Raw genomic sequence first — 24,943 nt, forward strand, 5'->3', positions numbered from 1 at the left:
TGTTTTTCATTCAGTATTCCCTTTGTCCACTGATTACGGGAGTAGTGAGGTATGTGATTTAGTAAAGGAAGGGCCATCTGCTGGCTGTTGGTCCTGGAGCCCAAGGCTGCTGATGGTGGACATCAAGAGAGCTCTACATGGCCTTTCTTCAGAAAGTCAAAGAGCAGCTTTTGTTACAGGCCTGAGAGACAACTAGCTTTCCTGGTTCATGAGGACCTGTTCTTTTTCACCTCTAAATAAGGATGTTAGCCATCTGGGTCATTTTCTGAAAGTGTGACTGTATTTATTCTTTCTCTTCTCAATAGCTCCATTGTAGCTGATTTAAGACATCACTCTGTCACTCCAAGCATTGCCCCACTTCAGAGCCACCCAGCATTGTATGCACTCTACCCAGTCAGCCCCCAAAAGTAGGTGGCCTAAAATAAAGGAGAGAAGGTAGGAGGGGAAATGAAGGGGCTCTTTCCTATCAGTCCAGAGCCAGGCAGACCAGAGAATCCTCCTCTGGTAGCCACTGAACACTGCTCACTAAGGGAGTGATGGGGTCTTAGGACCACACTGAGGCTCATTAATCTCTCATTTGTCCTCCTACCCCTCACCTACTATTTCCCATTTTGAACCTCTGAAAAGAGCTATCCCATATCCAAGGGCAAAACCAAAGCAGAAACATAAGACAACAAGGTAGAGATGGAGAGCCTGAGTCTCCTGGACATGGCTGTGGCTATGGGATATATCTATAGGTCGTGTGGCTAACTCTGAGATATCTCTGGGTGATGTGGTCTGTAGCTCCATTCAGTTGAGGTTCTTAATGATGCTGGGAGTCACTCACATTGTGTACAGCATGTAGGAGAGTGCAGGCTGACTAAATAAGGGCCCAAGGAAGTCTCCAAGGCCCATGGGTTTAGTGGCCCATCAGAGATGTGTGGCTGGGAGGACCACATTTTCTGTGAGGTTAATTAAGTCTTCACAAAATTGAGGGGGAATGAGGAAGCAGTCAGGAGAAATCTCGTTTCAGGGAGCCAACCAGCAATGCCTCCCACTCACCACCTTTTCGGCTCTGGGGCAGTGCCACGAGGGTGAACTGTGGTGAGAATGAGGTCGCCTCCTGGACTGCCTCTGCTGGCCATCCTGAGGGAGGTGAGGAGATCTGTGACCAAGGCAGAGCTGGGGAACTTTATCAGAACAGACCCTTTGACCCCCTGATCCCCTAACCATGCTTAAGAAAGCACTTTCCTACCATTAGTATAGAACAAGCAGGCTAGACTGCCCTGCCCCACGGGGCCCAGAACACCTGTGAGATTATGTGCAGTGGGCTACATGTATGTACATTTTCTCTAGTGAGAGCCCACAGTTGTTGTTTTTTTTTTCAGCTTTTCCTGACCTCCCCACCCTCCCAAAAGAGCAAAGAAGTACTAAGTTAAGGAGGAGGAAAGGACCTCTTCTGACCTTTAAGGACAGAATTTAATCTGAGAAAGGCAAGGCTTCACGTGATCTGGGATCCAGGTTTCCACAGAAGCCTCCTCACAGATGCCTTCTCTCATCTCAGGGCCATTTTCAACCCTGTGGCTTTCACTGTGGCACAAAACACAATGTCTTACACACAGAAGGTAGTCAGTACATACTTGTTGGACCAACATGGATGCTAACAATACTGCTGCCAAGAATAATAGAAGGATTATGTCACAGTTCCCATAATAAAATGTGATGTACAGACCCTGGTATCAAATGACCATCATAGTCGCCATTACGTGCCCTATGGCTCCCGAGCTCCCCATGGCTCCCATGCTTTTCTTTTTCCTAATTTCACTTCACCAGTCTCACTCCTCCTTGTGTTAGTGCAGATTTGTTTTTCTCCTGGTAGTGAAGACTTCCCTCTGCTGCTTTGGTTTCCTTTGCTGCTTTATCTCAGATAATTAATTACCTTCTGGCTAAAGGAGGCTCCCAGACTTCCTGTGATGGGGTAGCTCCAGCACACATGGAACTCTCTGCCCTGCCCTCCTCACAGCTGCTGTTGTGTTGGATATTTCAGAGCTCAGCCACTGGCAAGTCTCTATCCCAGAGCCAGGATGGCTTTCCAGCTGTAGGCTCTATTTTTAACAATTGCCAGGTTCTTAGGAAAGCCCTGTTTTTATCACAGGATTCCTCTCTGCTCCTGCCTGCCTTGTCCTGCCCAGCTTGGCCCTTGCTTGCTTCTTCTGCCTTGTGCAGCCACTCTTGCCTTTGGGCTTCTAGAACCCTGCATGTTTACTTCTGTAACTTCACTTATCACCATGCATTGTGGTTACCTATTATTCGTCTGTTCCTCTTTCAAGCAAGGGCTTCCTCTTTACACTACAGTGCCTGACACATATCAAGTTCATTTATTCACTCAAAAAACACTTACTGAAGACCTGCTACATGCAAGGCATTGTTCTAGGCCCCTGGGATATACCACTGAACAAATAAGACCAAAACTGTCAGTCTTCATGGAGCTTACATTCCATCATGGAAAGACAAACACATAATAAATTAATAAATTATAGATTAAAAAGTGATAAGTACTATGTAAAAAACAGAGAAGGATGTGTGGAGGTGGGAATGATCAATAACTCATATTAGGTTGAATTAAATTTGACATGGCTCAGTAGACATAGGTGGGAATTGTTCTTTTCCTCCCTGACTCAGTTCTAAGAAATGACCCCCAAGCCCTTATCATAATGTTTGTACTTTGCACCATGACTACATTTGGTAGATTCCTCTAACTAAAATATAGTAACCCCAGATAAATAATAATAAATTTGCAAAAAATATATTGGAATGTAACATTTGAAATTAGTCAGATTAGGTAAGTCACTTGTACTTGTCTTTTTTGTTTACAGCATGCAAAGAACATATTTGTCTAGCATACTGAGGAACCTGGGTAAGGTTTCCCAGAGTCTGAGGGCTGGGCAGGGCACTATCCCAGCACACCTGGAACTCATTTCAAGCACCTGGTGGTGGTCAGCAACTTCAGCCTACTTTAGAATCACCTAGGTGATTAACATGTGGAGTCATGAGGCCCACTGTGGTCTTGGGAAAGGGCCCAGGAATCTGCTTTGTTCACACCTCTCCCAGGTGGTTCTGGTCCTGGTGGTCTTGGTGTCCAACTTTGAGGAACAATGCAGAGCATAGGTATGTAGTAAATCACAACATTTTTCCATGTCCTTGTATTTAAAATTTGGAGTTAAGGAATGATCCATAAATCAGAGGCATTCTCAAACTTACATGCATCAGACTCACCTAGAGGGCTTGATAAGACATGGGTTGTCAGACCCACCCCAGAGTTGTGGGATGGAGCCTGAATATGTACATTTCAAAACAAGTTCCAGCTGAAGGTGATGCTCCTGGTATGCAGGACACAGCTCTGAGAATCACTGAAGTAAATCATTTTGGAAGCTTTGTACTTAGGAATTTGGATTCCTGTAAGCCAAATTTACAAAGACAAAGTTGGGGTTCATCTTTGGAATATAAGGCTAAAATAATCTTATCAGAAAGCATCAGAAGAAATAGATTTAAGAAATAAAATCAGAATAAATATTCTTTTTGATAAAAATGCTGCTCTGTGCCCTACCCTCATCTTCATATCCACCTGCTAACCTGGGATGTGCTGGTGAATGTTAGTTGTTAGGGACCACATGATGGAGGGGGGTGGATCTGTATCACTTGCCCATTTCTGTCCACCATGGCCAATTTCAAGCTACTGTCATGAAGTTACTGAACATTGAGTTGGGAGGAAATGCATGGTGGCTCTCTAATGCCCACAGAAACCAGCTCCACACACCATGGCCTCCAGCTACTCTAGGAGGTTGCAGCCTTTCCTGGGGAGTCTCATGATTCAGTTAGTTACAGGTCACAGTTTCCAGGGTAAGGACTGTGTCCATTTAGGCTGTGATTATAGTCATAGGAACCATTCTCTGAAAACATAAACCAAAATGACTGTCTTTCCTGCTTGTGGCCTGTAGTGTTGGTGAAGCCCTGGCATTCCTCCCTTCAATTCTGGGGCTAGCTCAGATCTAGGCAGCAAGCCTCTCGGGAAGGCCTCCTTCCCTCACACCCTTGGAGGTTCCAGATCTCTGGCTTTCACAGTAAGAGCTGAGGCACTCCTGACACCAAGTTCATGGTGCAATAGAAGATTTAATGCCACATAAACCCAAATAAGCTAAAACTGTTCCTTGCTGAAGAAATTATTTTTTGAGCCAACCTCACCTTCCTAGACAGGTGAGTAGAAAACATTGGGGAAATTATTTTTTGTTCTAGAAAATAAGACAACAGAGAGAGCCAGACAAGATCTCTCTTAAGGCAGAGCCTTTCAAAAGTCCCTGACAGTTCAGGTCAAGGTCATGGAAAGTAGACTGAATATAGATGATGTGATGTGAGGGTAACAATGGACCATGATCCACATAAACAAAGACCAAGTTCAGCCCCATTTGTCTCCTCCAGGTTCTCTCCATTCCCTTCTCTACCTGCCTCCTCACTTTGACTCACTTCTGCTTTCTCTCTTTCCTAACTTTCCTTCATCTTTCCAGATGCAGGACGCTATGGGCTATGAGTTACCCTGGGTGTATTTTGTCAGTCTGGTCATCTTTGGATCCTTTTTCGTTCTAAATCTGGTTCTCGGTGTATTGAGCGGGTAAGCTGACCATTTCTATATCCTCCTTACAATGCAGCCGAGCAAGGTCCCAGGTTCCACTCTGTCCATCGCTAGGATCCTCAGGAATAGGACCCTACAAGGCCCAGGAAAACCAGGGGGAAATATCTCCTTCTATCTCAAATTCTTACCCATTGGCTGGCAGGCTGTTTGGCTTCTGATTTGCACTTAGAGGATTGGGTCCTGGCGCTGCATGGGTCAGTGTCTGGAGCCAGTGATGGGTGCTGGGCCATGCTCGACTGCTGTGTGCACCTTACTAATTATCATTCCATTCTTCCAGGTCAATGATGCCGTAGGAAGGGACTGGCCCTGGATCTATTTTGTTACACTAATCATCATAGGGTCATTTTTTGTACTTAACTTGGTTCTCGGTGTCCTTAGCGGGTAAGCAAGACCAAGGAAAAAGGTCTTGGTTTTTCAATTTTATTTACTCTTTCTGCTATTCCTGGCTTTATTCTTTTCCTGGCTCTGATGAACCTGGGATAAGGGGCTACCTCAGGAGCCTTGAAGTGAATGTCCTTGGCCTGGCTGGGCAGAGGGTCAAATGTACAAGGATTAATCCACTAGTTTAGGCTTCACCAAGAGATACCGAGGCCCACCTATCTCCTGTCAGCCCATCCAGGCCTCTCCCTTCCTCATGCAGCTGCTCAGGTAAGCAGAGTGCTTCTCCTTGTACCTGAGGAGTTGCATGGCAACCCTTGGGCTGGGAATGCTTTGGCAGCTGGAACTGGAGGGAAGATTTCATAGACTGTGTTACTTTCAACATATGCATAAGTCTTGCAGATTGGTCATTGCCTAATCCTTCAAGCCAGTCACAGTATGTGCCAGGCTCACAGTAAAGACTTCAGAGAGCCTTTAGTCAGTGCTGAACCAGGGTAATAAGAGTTTGATTTAAAATATAGATAAACAAATATAGACTAAAAATAGCATTCTCTCTAGTTGTAATTCATAGACTGAGAAGTCCATATCTGGCATCCTCTTGTCTGAATGGAAAGGACATTTAGCTATGTAAAGCCCTAGATTATATGAGAACTGAGGAATATACTTTCCTTTCAGTTTATCTCCTCAGCTGCAAGTATAAAGCCTGCCTAATTTTGGCCTTTGCTCTGATAAACTTAAAAAGTAGTAGAAGCAGCAGATGTGCAGGGCATCAAAGAGCCCTGGGGATGACCACCTTTACCAGGGGCCTTTCTGGATTTCCTCAGCCCGCTTCCTTCTTCCCAAGCCCATACCAGCCGTGCCAAGGCTAACACCTAAATGCTCCTGGTGACCCGCTCATGGTGACATGCTCTGCTGCCTTGGCTATGATGGGAGGGCTGCAATCTATTTCTGCTCTGCTCAAGACAGGCCAGCTACTTTCAATAGCCTTTCCTACATCTCCAGGGACATTAATGCTGGGAGAAAGTCAGGCATAAGGAGAAAGACTGATCTTCATTTTTACTTAGCAATAAACTGGGAATAACCACTCCCACCTTCTGCAATAGCCTGAAGCAAAGCAGGATTATCTGGTTTAGTCTTGGGGATTGGATGAAGGGAGGATACTGCTTCCACTCTCACCCTTTCCCAAGGTGGGTGGCTTGTTAGAGGTTTTGAGGACAGGATTCCTCTGCCAAGTTAAGATTATACAGGCAACTAGTGTCTTCCCTCAGGGGTAGGAGTGATGAGGACAATACAGTCCCCTGATTAGCTGCCTGGAAGGTGGAAGGATTTTCCTGTCTCTCTTCCAACATGAGAAAATGCCCTTGTGTTTATATGTAAATCACCAATGAAAGCATTGAACAGAATCAACCTCATCACCCCCACTTAAGACAGAAATTCAGGTATCCCAAATCTGCTCTTGATGGATGCATAATGTTGAACAACTTCACCTTTTTAAACTTTACTTACCTGTCTGAAAAAAATTAAGATAATAATAGGTTGTTGGGGTGGTAGAATAAGATCATTTATGTAAAATACTTAGCTTACAGTAAGTAAGTGCTCAATAATGGTGCTATCATTACAATGATACTGTTTACTTGGTGCCTGTCATAACTGGGATTAGTGAATAGAACCATCAAAAGTTAGAACTACTCCAACCTTGTCTTTTAAAGATGAAGAAAGTGAGCCCACAGGTGTTAAGTAACTTGTGTGATGTCTCTTTACTGGTAGATGTCAGAAAAAGGCTCCTATTTTCCCATTATTGCCCAATGGATATATATTGAATGAACTTGAAATGTAACACAAGCCAGAGCTCTGAACTTTTAGAAGATTTTCTAATATTTCCATTTTCTTCCCCTAGAGATTAGAAACAAATATAAGTGAAATAACCACCTCTCACTCCATTCCCAGAATCTGATTGGAGAGTAGGAACCAGATTGTGGAGGCCCCTCCTCAAGCAGAGTACATGCCCACAGTCTTTCTTGGACCCACAAGAAAAGTCATCCTCCTGGTGGTATCAAAGCAGAAACATGAAATGACAGCAGCTGCTGATGTGAGAGAAAAGCCACTTTGGAGACTATGTCCTGATCTGACTCAGTCCCAGGGAGAGGGGTGTATAAAAACACTAGCCAAAGCCTAGCAAGTAGTAATACTCACATGTTTGCTGACTCTGAACAGGAATGCCAGGCCCCTCAGACTTCAGCACCTGAGGGTCCTTGAATTTGTATATTGCTCTCCTGGAGACTTTCCCAGCACCTGCTCCTGACTCATTCCTGGAGCAGCAGCTTGCTGCTCAAAGCTCTGAATGGCCAACAGAACATTTAAGGCTTTCTGGGCCTCTGGGCACACCCTCTGCCTGGATGGAGAAGTGTCCATGGGAGAGCAGCTCCCTTTCCTGGGTTAAGGAGCCCTTTCTCTAACCTGTCAAGAGGGCCAGCCAGTCTGAGCGGGCCACCCTGAGTCCGTTAAGTGACAAACCTGGACTCAGGCTCCTGCTGGCTAACTAGCTGGTGGTGGCAGTTTTGGTTTTGAGTCAGTGTCTTGATTAGGCAGGACGACAAAAATGCAGCAAAACTCACTTATTCATCAGTTAGGCTCCTGGTTCAGCCAACCTTTCAGGAGTCTCAGAACCCCATGAAATTTACTGCAGTGATGATGTACTAATGGTAACCAGCACTCTCCATGCTAGGCACTGTGCTTGGAGCACTGGTGGAGTAGCTCATGCCATACTCACAACAACCCTATGAGCTGGGCACTATTCATATCTCCATGTAACAAAGAAGGGAAGTGAGGTTTATACAGAGAAACCACCTCACTTCTAACAGGTAAAAAATGGAGGGTCCTGGATTAAACCCTCTATTTCTGACCTCTGTTTTATACTGTCCTCCAACCAATTTGGATGGTTAATCCTGTGTCCTGAAATTACAGTCCAGAAGGGGGCAGTATGAAAAGTAGAAGGTACTGTGAGGAAGCGGGAGAGCAGGCAGCAGCACTGGCCCCTGTCAGTCTCCTAGAGACAGCCAGGGGAGCAAGAGTCGCAAGAGGAGAGGGGCAGAGCCACTGTCTGACAGCCACAGTGGGCAGGGCCATGAACCTGGGGGCTGCCAGCTTGCAGATCTTAATAGTCCTTCAGATGGAACAGCCCCCAACTCAGCAGCACTGCAGGCTTGGAGCATTCTGGGGATGGGGACATGACACCCACTGCTTTCAATATTAAGAATAATATTTTACAGCCCAGCACAGAAACTCGTGCTCAAATTATATCCTTCAGTCACCAAGAAAATGTTAAATTGTTCTCGGAGCTTGCTACTCGTGAATGTAGGGAAGGTGACAGTCCATAAATCTTTCATTTAAAGGTGGGAATCCAAAATTTTGGCCATCAGAGGATCCTTTAGGTATCTTTTACCTGGAATACTCACATATCCAGAACACTATTCCTCACAAGGCCGGATGATAGTCAGTGTAAAGAATATACATCTTGTGGATTTTTTCAGAGTGTTTCCATGTTCATTACCTATGGATCCTCACAAGCCACAGGCCTGGTGTTACAGATGTGAATCGGGTTATATTTGCTTTCCCCTTGAGACATCTCAGTCTCTGGCTTATCGGAATTAAATGACAATGACGATGAGATTTTTGAAATTGCATCAGAAGCTGTAATCAGTTGAAAGTCTCTGCACTCTGGAATCCAGTCACTTTTTGTTTTTAAGTGATTGTGAACAGAGGGCCCCAGACACTTTTAGTTGACAAGGGGCCCAGGATTTCTTCATTGGACAGGCATCTAGTTCTGCCCACTGGAAAATGGGCATGTCTCTCTCCCCCTAAAAGTCTGGTAGACAGGCATTTTATAGCCTGAGAACATAACTAGACCATGGCACAATGTGCAGGTCCAGAAGGAAGCAGGAGAAAGGCCAGGACATGCATGCGTTGCAGGTGGAAGCAGAAGAGATGACAACATAGACAGTCAATTCTCATTATTCTGTGAAATCACCACAAACGCTGAGTATCAAATACTGAACACGCTCTTAGGAGAAATGCAAGGTTAGGTTCCTGTGAGTCTTTGATCGCAACATGTTTATCAAGTGATCAATACATAACCTGTATTTTGTGTGTTTCTACTTAAATACACATTATTTGATATATGGCATGGATTTTTTAACATTGAACTTACGGCCAACAGCCCTGTAACTCAGGCCTGAACAAAGCTTGTACAACATGTATTTTCTCTGTCAGGCACATGGCAGCCTTCTTCCGCTGAGGAACACTAGACAGCACTTTAGCAGTATGCTTGGGGCCATTTTATACTGCAAAATCACCAAAAAGGGCACACAAATGTGGCACTAAATAGATCCTAAAAAAGACCCTTGTTAGCAGTCTAAGCTGAAAGAAGCATACAGAGAACCAGCATCAGCTTGTCTGACCTCAGCTAGGAACGTGACTCCAGTCTTTTGCCACTCTCCAGATGTCTGCAGATAACCTCAAAGGCACACCAGTTATTCACTCAGGGATTACAAATTAATTTTAGCAAGTAGGCAAGTTCAAAATACAGAATCTGAATAATGAAGACCAACTGTATTGATTATAGAGAGCCTAAAGCCTCGGCCATCTGTATTCAGTGGGCTTTGCACATGCACCTTCCTCTGTACACTGGTTTTTGCACCAGTGAGTTCAGGTCTTCTGGCTCTGTACTCCATCTTCATTTTTTATGTTGGCCATGGCTGGCCAGAGATATACTTCAGCTGTATGACAAAGCCCATGACTGTGACTGATTGTCTAGCTAGCTCCCACCCCTGGGCCCAGCACTGCCCATCAGGCTGGGGCCTCAAGTCTTCATTAGCTCAGTCCCCAGAGCAGATGCATGACTGGCAGCCAGGCAGGGAGATAAAGAGAGCCAGGCACTGCCACCCAGAGAATCCCTTACTGCATGGGGTCTGATGATACCTTACGCTCCCTGGGAGCCAAGGGGAGCCACAGGACTTCAGATCTGACACTGCCACTTTCCTCTGCCCCTCACACCCTCAACACACCTCAGTTTTCTTTTCTCCCAGTGGTTGTTTATGTTGGGTCCCCAGAGGTCTTAGGGTACAGACGGGGAGTTTTTATTCCACAGGGCAGATACTGTAACGAGACTGAGTCAGTCATCCCTACTCCAGTTTGATCCCAGTCCTAGTCTCTCAACTAGGAAGATGGGATGGGGAGTTGTTTTGAAACCAGAGTTTGAACCCTCTGCAAAATATTTCAAAAGAGCTAAAGTAAACCCTCAGTAAACTAAATATAGTCCCCTTACAACCTAAACCCACTCCACAGGAAAAGGAATGGAGTACAAATGTGTGTGGGCAGGAAGAGAGGGAAGAGAGCAGGCCTGGAAGTGTAGTTTTGGAATTGATTTGCATGGGGAGGGTTCCTCTATATGAAGTGACTATATCCTGAGAGCAAGCCTATGTCCTGGGATAGTGTGACCGGGTATAGAGGTTTGGTGGCAGAGGCACTGGCATCTTTCCATGCCCCCAATAATGAAAGGAGAGAGGGGCAAAGCAAAGCAAAGCTTCCATCTTCACTGCAAGCTGTTAATCTAGCCCCTTTTCCCTGGCATTCAATTCCCTGGGAAGGAAATGAAGGTACTGCCAGTTGGCAGGAAGCCCAAGAAAGAGCAAGTTCAATCCAATTAGAATTGGATTCAATCAAATTTAAGAATAAAATTCCATCCAAACCAGAGCATCATTAAAGCAGCATTTGAAGAGAGCTCATTAGCTTGAAAGCCCCCACATCTCCTAATTTAAAAAGTTCCCTAGGCCACTCCCAGCTCCACCCCCATTTTACCATGAAAATGGTGAGTGCTAGCATCAGTGCTCTCCTGAGTGGTAGTAGAAAATTTGAATTCTAGACAGTGAGTGTGATGAGTTACCCATCACCGAGTGGATTCAGGAGCTGAGCCTTTGTCCCCTATAGTTGGTTGGTGTGTCCTTCCTTCCAAGGTTCCTTTCCTATAGAGAGTTTGGTTTGTGCAAGGAATTCTTGCAGGGTGGTTTCTGCAGCCTCCTACCTTAAACTATACCTTTATTGGTGAGAGAAGGAGGAATCATTTTTATAGGAATTAAGATGCCCAGTGCACGCCACATACTACTGAGGGGCCCACTTCCCATAGACTGTGTATCAAACGCAGAAATGCTCCTGGCTTTGCAAGTTAAGAATTAGCCTTCTTGATTTTTGCCTTCTGCTGCCAGCCCTGCCTTGCTCAGAAAATGAATTCGAAGTTAGAGAGGAAATAGGACAGAATCATAGAAAATAACAAAGAAATAGCCACTGTAAATTTTTCAATAGGTCTTTCTTCCCGCAAACCCCAATTCAATTCCAGTTTCTACTCATTATTACTTAAAAATGAATGCATCATTTAACTTTTATATCATCTTGATTTTATGTATTTTTCCATTCTGATTAGATTTCTATTTTAACGATAAAGGAGACCCCCAGAACATTTTCTTGTGTTTGGAATTCTCATTTGTTCCCATGTGGGAAAGAACTTTATCTAAATTAGAAATCCTTCCAGGCAGCTAAGAGCGGCAGAAGGAAATCTAGTCATGAGAACGGAGACGGGAGATTCAGTCCTCTGGGACTCAAATCAGTGGTATACTGGTAAATGTTTGGCAATTGGATCATTGGAGTTGGGGGAAGCCCTAATTTATAACATTTGCCATTTTCCAGGGTGTAAATATTCCCACCATGGGCAATTTCAAGCCACATGGATACCTCACTGAAGCCAGAATTGGGAAGAGCTGTGCACAGGTGGCTCTTAGGAGCTACTGCAGTTGGTGGGCATCAGCACACCACTATTCCTAACACCTCTGTCATCCAGAGGTTCTTGAGAAGAATTTTCTGCTGCCACCCAATACTGGGGGAAATGCAAACCAAATGCATGTTCAATACTGTTGGTGGAGGTTTTTAGGGTTACTGTTCAGAAGAAGTTTCCAGGTTACTGGAGAATAGTTGTTATTAAAGACAAAGCCTGTAATCATGATCCAGGAAAAAGGGAAATGGATTTCATCCCTCCCTTCCTGTGACTCCTTCCATTTATGCAAGAGTAAAGACAAAACCTGGAATGACTAGAGAAAGCTGTCTGTGGAAGTGTGGGTACATGGGAAGACTTTCAAGTGCAAAGCAATTCACACTTTTGTTTCCCCTTGTTCCCATCTCTCCTTCATGCCCCGCCTACTCCTTCCTTCCATCCATGCACTGCCCTGCCCTGTCCACTCCACTCTCTGCAGAGAGTTCTCCAAAGAAAGGGAGAAGGCCAAGGCTCGAGGAGATTTCCAGAAGCTGCGAGAGAAGCAGCAGCTGGAAGAGGACCTGAAAGGTTACCTGGACTGGATCACACAGGCAGAAGACATCGACCCTGAGAACGAGGATGAAGGCATGGATGAGGAAAAGCCCCGAAACAGTGAGCAGCCCTCCTCTGTCTTGACTGGGTTCTGGGAAAGGGAAGAGACGGTGGCAAGGGCAGCAGAAACCTTTTACCACTGATCTTTCTTTACAGTTGTCTTCCTTGAGCAACATTGGTCTCATTGATCACAATTATTTGTTAATCATAGAAGTTAGTCACAGATGTGAAATGATTGCTGTTTATCTATAAAGCATCATATTCCTTGTAGAGTCTTTGATCTTAAAGACAGCTGAGATTTTGCTAAGGTTGACTCTTTATATATTTTTTAAAGATGTTATTTATTTATTTTTATAAAGAGGGGAAAGGAGGGAGAAAGGGAAAGAAGCATCAATATGTGGTTGCCTCTCACGTGGCCCCCACTGGGGACCTGGCCTACAGCCCTGACTGGGAATCAAACTAGAGAACCTTTGGTTCACAGCCTGCACTCGATTCACTGAGCTACACCAGCCAGGGCCAAGGATCCTTTATTTTTAAATCAGACATCTTCCTTCAGGATCCATCTCTTTGGGCAGAGGGGCAAGCTGCCTGCTCCAGCCTTGTTCAAAAGAATAATTTCACCATGCAGCTCCCTGGAAAGTAGGGATTCTTACTTCTTTTGCAGCAGACTTCCAAGCACCATTGCACTTTTTCATAGAAAAGGGAGCAAAATATTTCTCTTAAGGAGGTCAGATTCAAAGTGCTAAATGAGAAGACTGAGGAAGCCCAGAAGCATTTGACAGTTAGATTATAGAAATGGAGCCAAATCCCTTCCTCTGGGGGCATGAGATAGACTGTTGGCTATGCTACTGCTGGGACAGAAATGAGGGTGATGGGTGATACCAACTTGCAAGATGATGAACCAAGGGAATTCAGGCTCTCATAGATAAGCCCAGTGGTTCTCCAAGTATGGTCTTGGGACCGGCAGCACCAGTAGCACCAGCAGCACCAGCAGCACAAGCAGCACCTGGGAACTTGCTAAAAATGCAAACTCTTGGGTTGTACTTCAGATCTGCTGCCTCAGAGATTCAGATGCAGCCTAGCAATCAGTTTGAACAAGCCCTCCAGGGATTGTGCTGCCAGGTACATTTAAGGACCACTGGTTAGCTCTAACTACTCCCTATTTCATTTGGTATCCATCTCTGTGACTGCCATACACTTCCTGCCTTTCTATGTGCAGTCTTTCTCTTTCATTTCACACGTTGAACAGGTGTGTTTCTGTCCTCAAGCAATATAACTTAAAAATAGTTCCTAAATATTAAGCATATAGGGTGGTGTGGAACCAAACAGGTTAAATAGCCAACCAAGATGGCTGCTGTATGGAGTCAGGTAGATAAGAGTAGGAAGCCAGAAACATTCCCTGAGTAGAGAGGGAGATGGCAAGTCCCACCAAGGCTCAGGGACACTAATGGAGGGTAAGCAGGATTCCGTTATTGGTCAAGTGCTTCTCTCCTTAAGGAGGCCAAGAAGGCTGCAGGACTGTCAGGAGAGCTGACCCAGAGAAGATGACAGCCTTCCCATCAGTTTTTAAATCCCCATGTGTAGGTGTATGGGTGTATATACGTCCTAGCAAAAATATGTAAATACGGTGAGTCTAATTCCTCAGCCTTGTGAGTAGGCATTAGTTATGTCCCTGTGTTCAAGCTCCATGACTGATTTCTGTGTGCTTTTACTTATTTGTTCCCAGTTCTAACTGGGAATCCAGAGAAGGATCAGGTAGAGGAAGTAGGAAAGAAGACAGCCAAAGATGTTCATAAGGACAGAATCTCTGCTCCCTTGTTGCAGAGACTGAGAATCTATCTACCAGCTGCTCCCTTTCTGATATCTGCTCCTGAGCAAATACAAAATTAAAACACACAAACAAGACATTGATAACAACATAATTTAATAACCTAAGGAAGTCTTCATGCTCTACTAAGTCATTTTGCAAGTTGGAAGACAAGGCCTTCAGTGGATTGTAACAATGAGCAATGATGCCACTGAGGCTCTTTCTGGGAAAATGGTTGGCAGATTCTGTTATAGTGTTGCTGCAACTGTGGGGGAGTTAATTAATTGGGCACAGGGTGGTATGATAAATAAATACCACAGAGAAGCTTACCTCTGAAACACAGAAACTGGCATCTTGGTCCCTCTCTTCATCCTAAGTCAGGGTAGAGACCCAAGGTCACAATTAATGCCGATGAGCAAGTTTCTTAGCATATTATTAAAAATGTGTGGCATCAGCTACTTGCTTAGTAGTCAGTTGCCGCTCATAGATACACATAGTTATTCTGTTCTCTGCCTAAAAAAAGAGCTTCTGAAGAGAAGAGTGCTGCTTCCCTGTCCTGACCATTAAATGAATAAATTCTAAGGAGTTCCCAGCATAGAGAATTCTTTGCTGCTGGGGAACAGATCGTAGGGACAAGGCTCTTCTGCCCACATTTCTGGCCAAGCTTTGAGAAGAGCGTGATAAACTGCCATTTCCAGTAGACAGAACCTCTGCCAAGATTTTTTAAAGCCCAAATATGGATGAAATCAGACTCTGGAGACTGTTGTTCCTTGCACCTTGTACTTTTTCCTGATGGTTGGAGGAAGTTTTGGTGTCTGCTTCTCGTCCTCAGCCAGCCTGCCTTAGGAGAATGGAATGGGAGCCTGCCTCCTTCCATAGTGGAAATGCTGGTAGAACAGTTCTGTAGGGGTGGGGCAAGGGAAGGAGTATACAAAAAAGAAAGATATAGAGTAAAATATACCCATGCAGTGAAATGAATGTGAGAGACATAGTAATGGAGCCAAGAAACCAGTCCAGAGGGCTGTGTCTATTGGGGAAGTCCAATAAAAGCAGTTAATGTGATTCAATTATTAGGGAATTGGCAACCTAGTAGATTTTCAGAAAAAGCAACTTATGGCTCAGAAACTATATTCCTGTCTTCAGAAGTTCATAGTTTGCCCTTTGAAACAAAACAAGGGAAGAAATGTTGCTATAAATTGTTTTTCAATTAACATAGTATCTTAGCCTTTGAAATTGCTAAAAGATTACATTATAGTGTATTTGCCAATTCTTTTCAGCTAGTCTTTAAGGAAAAAAAGGCATCATCACTCTTCATCAATGACTCTGGGAGCTTCTGCTTCTCCCCTGGGCAGAAGCCTATCAGCACTCATGAGAGGCCACTAGTGTAGGACATTGGTGAGGGACAGGTGTCTGCGGTGCAGGGCAGTGCAGTGACACCTCATTACCTGGTAGTGAACATGTCTGCAGGAGTCCAATCAGTCATTTTCCCTGGAAAAAGCTACAAAAACCAGTGAGGAAATAGAAATAATAGTACTAGGGAAGACAGAGAGAAAGGGCATGGTTAGGAGGTACTTCTAAGTAATTTGAGTAAATGATGCAGCTCATAAATTATATACAAAAATAAATTCCAGTTCATGCTTCCACCCACCCATCTGCCAACTAAAGGTCGCTCCATGCCAGGCACCATTTTCAATGCAGGGGAGATAGCAATGAGCAAAGCAGTCAAATACCCCTGGCCCTGTGGAACTTACCTTCTAATAGGGAGACAGACATTAAGTTAAATAGTATGATCGACAAGTAGTAAGCACTGTGGAGAAAGATGAAATAGTGAGAGGGGAACAGAAGTGTTGAGAGATAGTAATTTAGGTGGCATGGCCAGGTAACACCTCACTGAGAAGGTGGTATTTGAATGAAGACTTGAAGGCAGTAAGGAAATGAATCCTATAGCTATTTGAGAAAATAGCATTCTGGTAAGAGGGAGCAGCCCCTGAAAAGGCCTCAGGGCAGGAGCATGATGATGTATCTGAGGAACAGAGAGGAGGCTAATGTGACTGCAGAGGAGTAAAGAAGGGGGAGAGAGGTAGGTGATGAGGTTCAAGGTAACCAGGAAGTAGAACATGAAAGTCACTGTAAGATCTTGGATTTTTACTAGGAGTGAGCTAAGCAGCAACTCAGTGAGCTGAGAAGCGACATGACCTGACCCACATTTGCCAGGAACTCCCTAGATGTCACATGCAGAATGGAAAGGAGGTGGGCAAGGGCAAAGCAGGGAGCCAGGGGAGGTTTCTACCTCAGCAGATGGTGGCACCTTGTCATGGTAACAGTGAGGTGGTACAGTCAGGCTCCTGAATGATATCATTTGCTGACATACCAGAAATGGGATGAGAGAGAAAGAGAGAAAAATCAGGGTGTTGGCAGGGTAATTGTCCCAAACAGCAGTAAATAGCAGTGGAATCCTTATTTCCTGAGATAGGGAAGGCAGTGAGAGGAATAGGTGTCAGGGCAGGAATATCAGGAAAACAAGCCATCTTGCATCTTCATATTTGAAATGCCTATTTGACATCCAAATGTAGAAGGTGAGTAGGCAATTGGTAATTCATCTGAGGCTGGGGAGAAGCCTGGGACAAATTTTATTTTGAGAAGTCAACAGCATACAGAAGGTGTTTAAACCTTTTTGCCTGGATGAGATCACTTGGGGAGTGGCATACATGGAAATGAGAAGAGGTGTAAGTGCCCACTGCTCTTTGAAGGGTGGGGACAATGAGGGAGAAGCAGCAGAGACCGTGAAAGGTATGGCAGAGAGAAAGTGGGAAAGGCAAGGGAGGGAGGGGGCAGTGCTGCTAAGAATGGAAGTGAGGTAGATGCCAGGAAGCTGGCATTGAGCTTATCAATGTGGAGTCACTGGTCAAAGCTTAAGGGCAAACAGAGTCTTGTTTTGTAAGTATCTTTAGTCTAGAGTGTTCCAGAGTGGCATCAAGCAGTGCTCTGCAGACCTCCTGTTTTGGGCATAGCCTAGGTTCCAGTCACCCAGGCGTTTCCAGGAAGGGGAAATAAGATGCACATAATCCAGCCTACCTGGAGCCTTAGTGGTCAGGGTCCAGCCCTTCACTGGATCTGAGTCTGCAACTGGTTACAGACAGCCTTGGGGAAAAGGACAACATTACACTCTGGAGCCATTTCAGGGCTCAAAAGACAGAAGGGAGGTGAGATGGGGGCACACTTGCACCCTACTATCCTTTGTGCTGCCAAATCCCTCTGTTTTCCAGAAAAGAGAGGGTAATGCTGAGGCCTTTACCTTCCCACCAAGCAGCAATGAGCATCCCTTTTAAAGGAACCGATTCCCAGAGTGTCATTGCTGCACAGGGGTCGTTGTCATCAGCAGAGATTCACTGTTGCAAGGAACGAGGATCATTTTCTGGCTCATATCAAGTCCAATAGAAGGCCAGCCACAGGACTTATGGCCAAGATGGAGGCATAGGTGGAAACACTGTACCTCCTCGCACAACCAAATTTAAGGACAACAAAGATTTAGAAACAAAAACATAATCAGAACAGACAGAAAATTGAACTGTACCGAAGTCCAACAACAAACCATTCATCCAGACTGATGAGAGGGGAGCAGTTGGTGGCTGGTGGAAAGAGGTCCCGGCATGAAGAGGTGATGGTTAGCAGAAACAGGTGCCAGGAGGAAACAAGCAAACCCAGTGAGACATGCAAGGTGGTTGGCTGATGGCGGACACGCATTCGTGTGCAGATAAACCAGGCAAAAATGGGCAGCAAGACAGTCTGCACAATCCAGGACCCCAGCTATGGGAAATAAAGCCTAAAAGCACCAATTGAAAAAACTTTCAGGGATCAAGGTACCAGGAGAAGCTCCCAGCCTCACAGGAGAGTTTGTTGAAGAGACCCACAGGGTCCTAGAACATACACAAGCCCACCCACCTGGGAACTAGCACCAGAAGGGCCCGATTTGTTTGTGGGAAGTGGCAGAGGAGACCAAAATCCGAGAGCTCAGAACAAGCACCATTGCTCCCTCTCTGACCCCACCCCCACATACAGCATCACAACCCAGCAACTGGGTTGCCCCAACCTAGTGAAAACCTAAGGCTCAGCCCCTCATATGTAACAGGTGTGACCTGACCAAAACATTATGGCTCAAACAGAGGAACAGGTCAAAGCCCCAGAGCCAATACTTTTAAGCAACCAAGAGATAGCCAACCTATCAGATGCACAGTTCAAAACACTGGTGATCAGGATGCTCACAGAACTGGTGATTTTGGTCACAAATCAGATGAAAAAATGAAGGCTACACTAAATGAAATGAAGGAAAATGCACAGGGATCCAATAATGACAGAAAGAACACTGGGACTCAAATCAATGAAGTGGACCAGAAGGAAGAAAGAAACAACCAACCAGAAAAGAATAATGAAACAAGAATTTAAAAAAAATCAGGAGAGGCTTAGGAACTTCCAGGACATCTTTAAACATTCCAACATCTGAATTATAGGGGTACCAGAAGGAGAAGAGGAAGGGCAACAAGTGGAAAACTTATGTGAACAAATAATGAAGGAGGACTTCCCCAATCTGGCAAAGGAAATAGACTTCCAGGAAGTCCAGGAAGCTCAGAGAGTCCCAAAGAAGTTGGACCCAAAGAGGAACACACCAAGGCACATCATAATTACCCTAGCCAAAATTAAAATGAAGGAGAGAATCCCAAAAACAGCAAGAGATAAGGGGACAGTTACCCACCAAGGAGTTCCCATCAGACTGTCAGCTGATTTCTCAGAAGACACCTTGCAGGCAAGAAGGGGCTGGAAAGAAGTATTCCAAGTCATGAAAGGCAAGGACCTACATCCAGAAGTGCCCTATCCAGCAAAGCTTTATTTGGAATGGAAGGGCAGATAAAGCGCTTCTCAAATAAAGTCAAGTTCAAGGAATCATCATCACCAAGCCCTTATTATATGAAATGTTAAAGGGACTTATCTAAGAAAAAGATAAAAGAGATGAACAGTGAAAGGACAGCAAACTCACAGTTATTAAGACCCACACCTAAAACAAAAGCAAACTAATGGACACCTAAAACAGGAATGGAGCCACAGAAATGGAGATCACATGGAAGGTTAACAACAGGGGAGTGGGAGGAGGAGAGGTGGGGAGAAGGTACAGAGAATAAGCATAGATGGTGGGGAGAAGATAGGGGAGGGCAAGAGTAGTATGGGAAATATAGAAGCTAAAGAACTTATGACACATGGACATGAAATAAAGTGGGGGAAGGTGGGTGGGAGGGGGTGTGCAGCGTGGAGGGGAATGAAGGGGGGAAATGGGACAACTGTAATGGCATAATCAATAAAATATATTTTTTAAAAAAGAAGGCCAGCCACAAAGAAAGAGATAAAGACAGGAATCTCCTTTCTTCTCCTCAAGATAAAAAAAATTGCATTTATTAAACATCTATCCATATATGAATCTCTCAGCTCATGTCATTAAGACAATTTCAGTGCAGTCCCAGCCCTCTAAAGCTTTCTGGGTAAGACAGACATGTATGTGGATGAGCACATAAGAGACAGACAGGCCCTGCAACCAAAACCTTGAACTTCCACACAGATAAGCAGGGTTGAATATTTACATCAATGACATTCACTGTGTGACTCAGGAGCCACTTCTGCAGTCTTCATGAACAACACAGCTACATGGTTGCCACCTGCCCTGTGGAGTCTGGAGATCTGCTGGCTGACAGAGCTGCAGGTTGCCCCCAAGAGGGCCCCACATGGCTTGAGAGTGGTCATCTGAGAACCACTGACTTACATTATATATATATGTGTCAAGGGCACATGCATTAGTATTGAGCTTTTAGTTTACATTTTAATCAGTGCAATCAGTTGTTACCTTGGACTTAGCTTATGGTCACAGTTTACCACATGTCTAGATTTCCATGACAGAATCCCACCAAGCATCAGGCTTAGATGGCATGAGAAGAAATTATTGTTTTCTCCTGACTCCTTTCTTATTTTGCACCCTTAAGTTTTCATGTGTTACACAGAGGGCCGTCCTGACCCTGTACCACTCAGTGAAAGCAGACGCTTCTCTGCAGACCCTAGATATCTCTTCTGCCCCTCCCATTAACTTTCAGCTGCTCCTAATCAAGCTCTAAACCTTTAGCTGGAAAATTGCCACAGAGATCAGTGAGAAAACTAGTGTTCAAGATGGAAAACAAGTCATCAGGGCCAGCTATTGGGATGAGGCCAGGTCCCCAGAGTCCCCACAGGACTCTCCATCATACTGTACACACTTCCATGCAGAGGCCCTCTGCAGCTCTCCCTCCACATTTCCATTATGCCTGGGATCCCCCTCTTTACATGTCTGCTAGGCTGTGCTGTGAGAGCTGCAGCTGACTGCCTTCAGTTCACCCTGTGTCTCTACTGCTGACACAGCCCAGCAGTACCCTCTGGGCACCCTCTGCCTTCCAGCTAGGGTGGGCCTTCTTGGCCCAATCAGTGTCTTCTTAGCCCCCTTCTCTCCAGTAGCTTCAACATCTTACCAGTTAACAGGCAAGAAATTACTCTTCTTCCTCCTCCTCTGTCTCTTTCTCCGTTTTCTGTGCTTCCTCCATGGTTATCAATTCCTGCATTCAGTCATTTGCAAAGTCTTATCAATTGACATCCTAGAAAGTCTTTCTTGCCTGCTCCCTCATCTCCTCTACACATCTGTTCCTCTAGATCAGTAGGCACCTGTCTGCCCTGCTCTCCAGTATTCCTCACAAATATCCTGCACAATGCAGACAAATCAGTCTTTCTGGAGCTGGCATGTCATTCCTTTGCTCAAAAGCTTTGCCTCTCTCTGCATAGCTACAAAATAAAGCCTTGACAGATGGGAATGGGTGATGCACAAAGGAAAAATTTAAAGCTCCTCACCTTGCAAACAAGTTCACCCAGGGTAGATCTAGGGGTACATAGGACTTTAGAGCTTGAGGTTTGTGTAGGGGTCATATAATTAAATTCTCTCATTTTGCAGATGAAAAAAATTGAGGCCTGAAGAAAGTAAAGTGATTAGCCAAAAGAAACTCTAAAACCAATGATAAACTTCATGTCTTTACATAAATATGTTCAACATCACTAGTCATTAGGAGAATGCTAATTAAGACCCCTGTGAGTTATCACTGCACACCTGTAAGAACAGCTAAAATAGACAGTAGTGAAAGCAGTAAGCTAGAGCCAGATGTGGAGAGATTGGATCCATTGTTGGTAGGACAGAAAATAGTATAGGCTTTCTGGAAAATTGTCTGGCCATTTCTTTAAACAAAAACTAAATACATATTTACCTAGCAGTTACTCTCCTGGCAGTTTACTCCAGAGAAATGAAAATTATGTCCACGTTAAAGTTCGTGCACATTTACTCATAGCAGCTTTATCTGTAATAGCCCCAAACAATCAAAGTAGACCTCCCTCCATAAGTGCATGGTTAAACAATGGTATACCCATACTGTGGAATATCACTGAGAATTAAAAAGGAATAAACCAGACTGCTCCTGTCCAACCAAGTTTGCTGCATGCTGCTTCTCGACCTTTGATCATCTCTCCTCTCTCTGCCAAGAACATCCTCCCCTCTTCCATCCAGCCTGCTGGCACAGTACAGGGAGCATGTTCTCACCAATGCCCCTCCAGACCCACACCCTTGGGACAGGCGCCAGCAGAGTGCTCTGGCCCCTCCGCCTGCCCCAACAGTATGAATGATAATGGCCAGCCCTGCTGTTGTGTAGAAAGTCCTTGGGAGGTAGAAAATGTGCTTTGCTAACTTTTTATTCACTCTCCCACCCAGCATTCAAGATAGGGATTTATATTTAGTAGACTTCCTCCCCCCAAAAAGTATTGAAGAATTGAATTGAATCCTCTTTGAAGCAAGATAATTAAGTTTCTACATTCCTACCTGGTTGGCCAAATAACACCCTTGGTCTTGTCTTTGCTGTACTCATGGTAGGCCCTCGGAGAGTGTGTTGTCATTGGTTGTGTGGTTAGAAATTACTTAGGAGTTTAAAAAGTGGACCTAGAAAAGTAGCCCTGGGAGGAGTTAGAAATGGATCCATTTGAAGAGAAAACTGGATGTTCAGTGGGGCAAGGAGTATGACCTTGCTTTCTCTCTCTGAGGAGAACCATCATTCCATCACCATTCCATGTGTGGAATTGCTTTTTGGATTCTGGGAATGGACAGTAGACACATATGAGTCTCTGTGGGCTCTCTTGGGCTAGAAGGCTGAGCTAGGACTGGGGCAGGGGCATATAAGGGGGCAGAACCTAGATGATCTCATTCCTCCCTAAGGTCAGTTCATGTGAGCAAGAATATCCCTCAGTTTACAGATGGGAAGACCGAGGCTCAGATAAATTAATCTATCTGTGGCATACATCTTGTGTGTCTCACCTAATCTCAGGTAGGTAGACCTTGAGTTCAGTTCAGCAGACTCCGTACCACACTCCTCTCTACCACAGTCCCTCCCTCAGTCATGTTGTAACTGCCCTCTTCCTCCAGCCAAGAGGGGAACAAGAAGAGAGTCCATCTGATGACCCAGCCAGAGTGGCCCCTACATTTCCTTTGTTATTGCATTTATCACCCTCAGTTTAATATGGAAAGCAAGGTGGATGGAGGAAAGAAGAGAAGCAGGAAAAACTGACCTTAAGTGTGAGCATAAAGGGGCATGAGTTTGACTTTTTTTAAGGGGAGAGAAAAGGCAAGTTTTATGATCATAAGAACTGTGTTTAAAGCATGAAAGCAATTATGGAATTACCTTATTTAAGCAAAAAAAAAAGTTAACAGATCAAAAGCCTCCATTTGGAATAGTTTAAGAGACAGTCTTGCATGCGAGAAGGCATATCCATCCTGTGACCTATCAGAGTTTCTTTCAGTTTAGGATTAGGATTCCTTTTGAACTTGATTAGAAAAGTGCAGTGGTCAACCAGAGCACTTGGGAATGAGGTATTTTAGCTCACTGGCTATCCACTCTCCTGCCTTGGCAAGCACACCAGGAGGAACATGGTATAATCTGCCTTTGCTAATACAGGACTATGCAATGCTCCAGGGCCATTGCTTCTGAGACTCCAGTACCCCTGGCACCTCGGCATTATAGGACCCTGAAAGGGATCTCTGGCCAGGGACAGTCTCACCGAGAGAGATTCATCTGTGGAGTTTTAGAGAGGTCCTGCCACCTACCTGAAGCCACAGAACCATTTGACAAATTGTTCTGCCCACTCAGTGTTACCCAGGGTAGACACCCAATAAAGTGCTAATTTGGTTTTAGCTAGGCGCTTTGCAAACAGACCCCCACACCTGGGAGATAAGAGTAGCTCAGCAGAGGGATTGAAGGGGAGATGGATCATCCTAAATTTCCCTTTGATCCATTTTCTCCAATAACCAGTGCTTAGCTTCCACACAAAGCTACCCAGGAGACAGTTGCCCTTGGCTCCCACCACATTCCTGCCTTGCACATAACCACTGGAAGATAAAAACCCAGTGTCACATCAAAATACATTATCTGTCAGGAGGCTGTTAGTAGAGTAAGAGAGTGACAGTTCCTGCCCTTGTGATTGCTCGCTGATGTGGAAAGTTGTCATGGTAATGGAAGGAGATTGGCCATGGACTGTGATTCTACCACTGTGGTACATGGCACAGGGGCCAGTGGGACGAGCACAGAAACTGGGATAGCTGGCCTCAGGGTATAGACCATTGTGGGGAGACCTCTGGAGCCACATGTGTGCCAGACTGTCCTGCTGCCGTGAGAGAGACATTTGTGCATCCACTCAACACCTATTAAGTACCAAGTGGGCACTGAGAGTGCCAAGATAAATAACACAATCTGTGTCCTAAGAGGACTTACAGCCTAGTTAAGGAGACAGATGCACAAACAAACTGGCTATAGCAATGAGTTGAAGGTATGAACAAGTGCTGGAGAAATACAAAGGAGAGAGAACAGAGTTTGGAAGAAGGTGGAAGGGGTTTCCCACCCAGAGAATGATTCTTGAGGATGTCCTTAGCAGTCAGGGCAGGCCAATTATAATAAGCAGCCCCCACCCAGGTCAAGCCTTGGTCACTTGTTATAGTAAAGGTTGTTTCTGCTCCACGGTTCACTGTGGGTTTGGTGTTGGTAGGCAGGGAAGTTCACCTCCACAGTGTTTAGGAACCAGGGCTCCTTCCCTCCAGTGGCTGTACCACCTCCCGGGCCACAGAGGTCTCTGAGGCCCCCGGCATCTGGCCAGCAGAAGAGGAAAGGGAGAGGGAGTGTGGAGGGATGTGTGGAGGGTGGGGAGTTGGAGGCCAGGCCTGGTAATGTATCACTCCCATCCACATTCTTTGGCCAGAACACAGTTATTAGCCCCACTTTGCTTCCACAGGGCTGGGAAACAGTCCAGCTGAGTGCCCAGGGGGGCAAAACAATTGACTTGGGTGGACACCCAGCAGTGTCTCTGCTGCCTGCAGATCAGTAGCAGTTTACAGACCAAAAGGATGAGAAGGGACATTGTAAACTGAGGGAGCTGCCTATGTAAAGTGTAGAAGCAAGTAACAGTAGGGGGATGAGCAGGAAGGAGAAGTGGAAAGAAGGAAAGAAAAGATTTAGTTTAGGAAACATGAGGGAGAATGCAAAGGTCAAGCCAGAAAGGAAGCCAGAGGCCTTGTCTCAAAGGATCTCAGATGTGG

The 24,943-nt window shown here is 45.1% G+C and overlaps 1 protein-coding gene across 18 annotated transcripts in view; it reads left to right on the plus strand.

Moving 5' to 3' along the window:
• The window catches only part of CACNA1C (calcium voltage-gated channel subunit alpha1 C), a 657,076-nt gene that overhangs the window by 455,405 nt on the left and 176,728 nt on the right, over positions 1-24,943 (plus strand). For 13 of the 18 annotated variants that reach the window (XM_053662752.1, XM_037148589.2, XM_037148586.2 and 10 more), the window contains exons 8-9: positions 4,944-5,047; positions 12,343-12,515. In XM_053662752.1, coding sequence (XP_053518727.1) covers positions 4,944-5,047; positions 12,343-12,515 — 277 coding nt within the window. Of the gene's footprint in view, positions 1-4,541; positions 4,646-4,943; positions 5,048-12,342; positions 12,516-24,943 lie in introns of all 18 variants that reach the window. The other 5 variants (XM_053662750.1, XM_053662779.1, XM_053662780.1 and 2 more) reach the window with 2 other exon arrangements.

Source organism: Artibeus jamaicensis, unplaced genomic scaffold (genome assembly GCF_021234435.1).
Source record: "Artibeus jamaicensis isolate MK-2021 breed Jamaican fruit bat unplaced genomic scaffold, CSHL_Jam_final contig_1028, whole genome shotgun sequence".
NCBI lineage: Eukaryota > Metazoa > Chordata > Mammalia > Chiroptera > Phyllostomidae > Artibeus > Artibeus jamaicensis.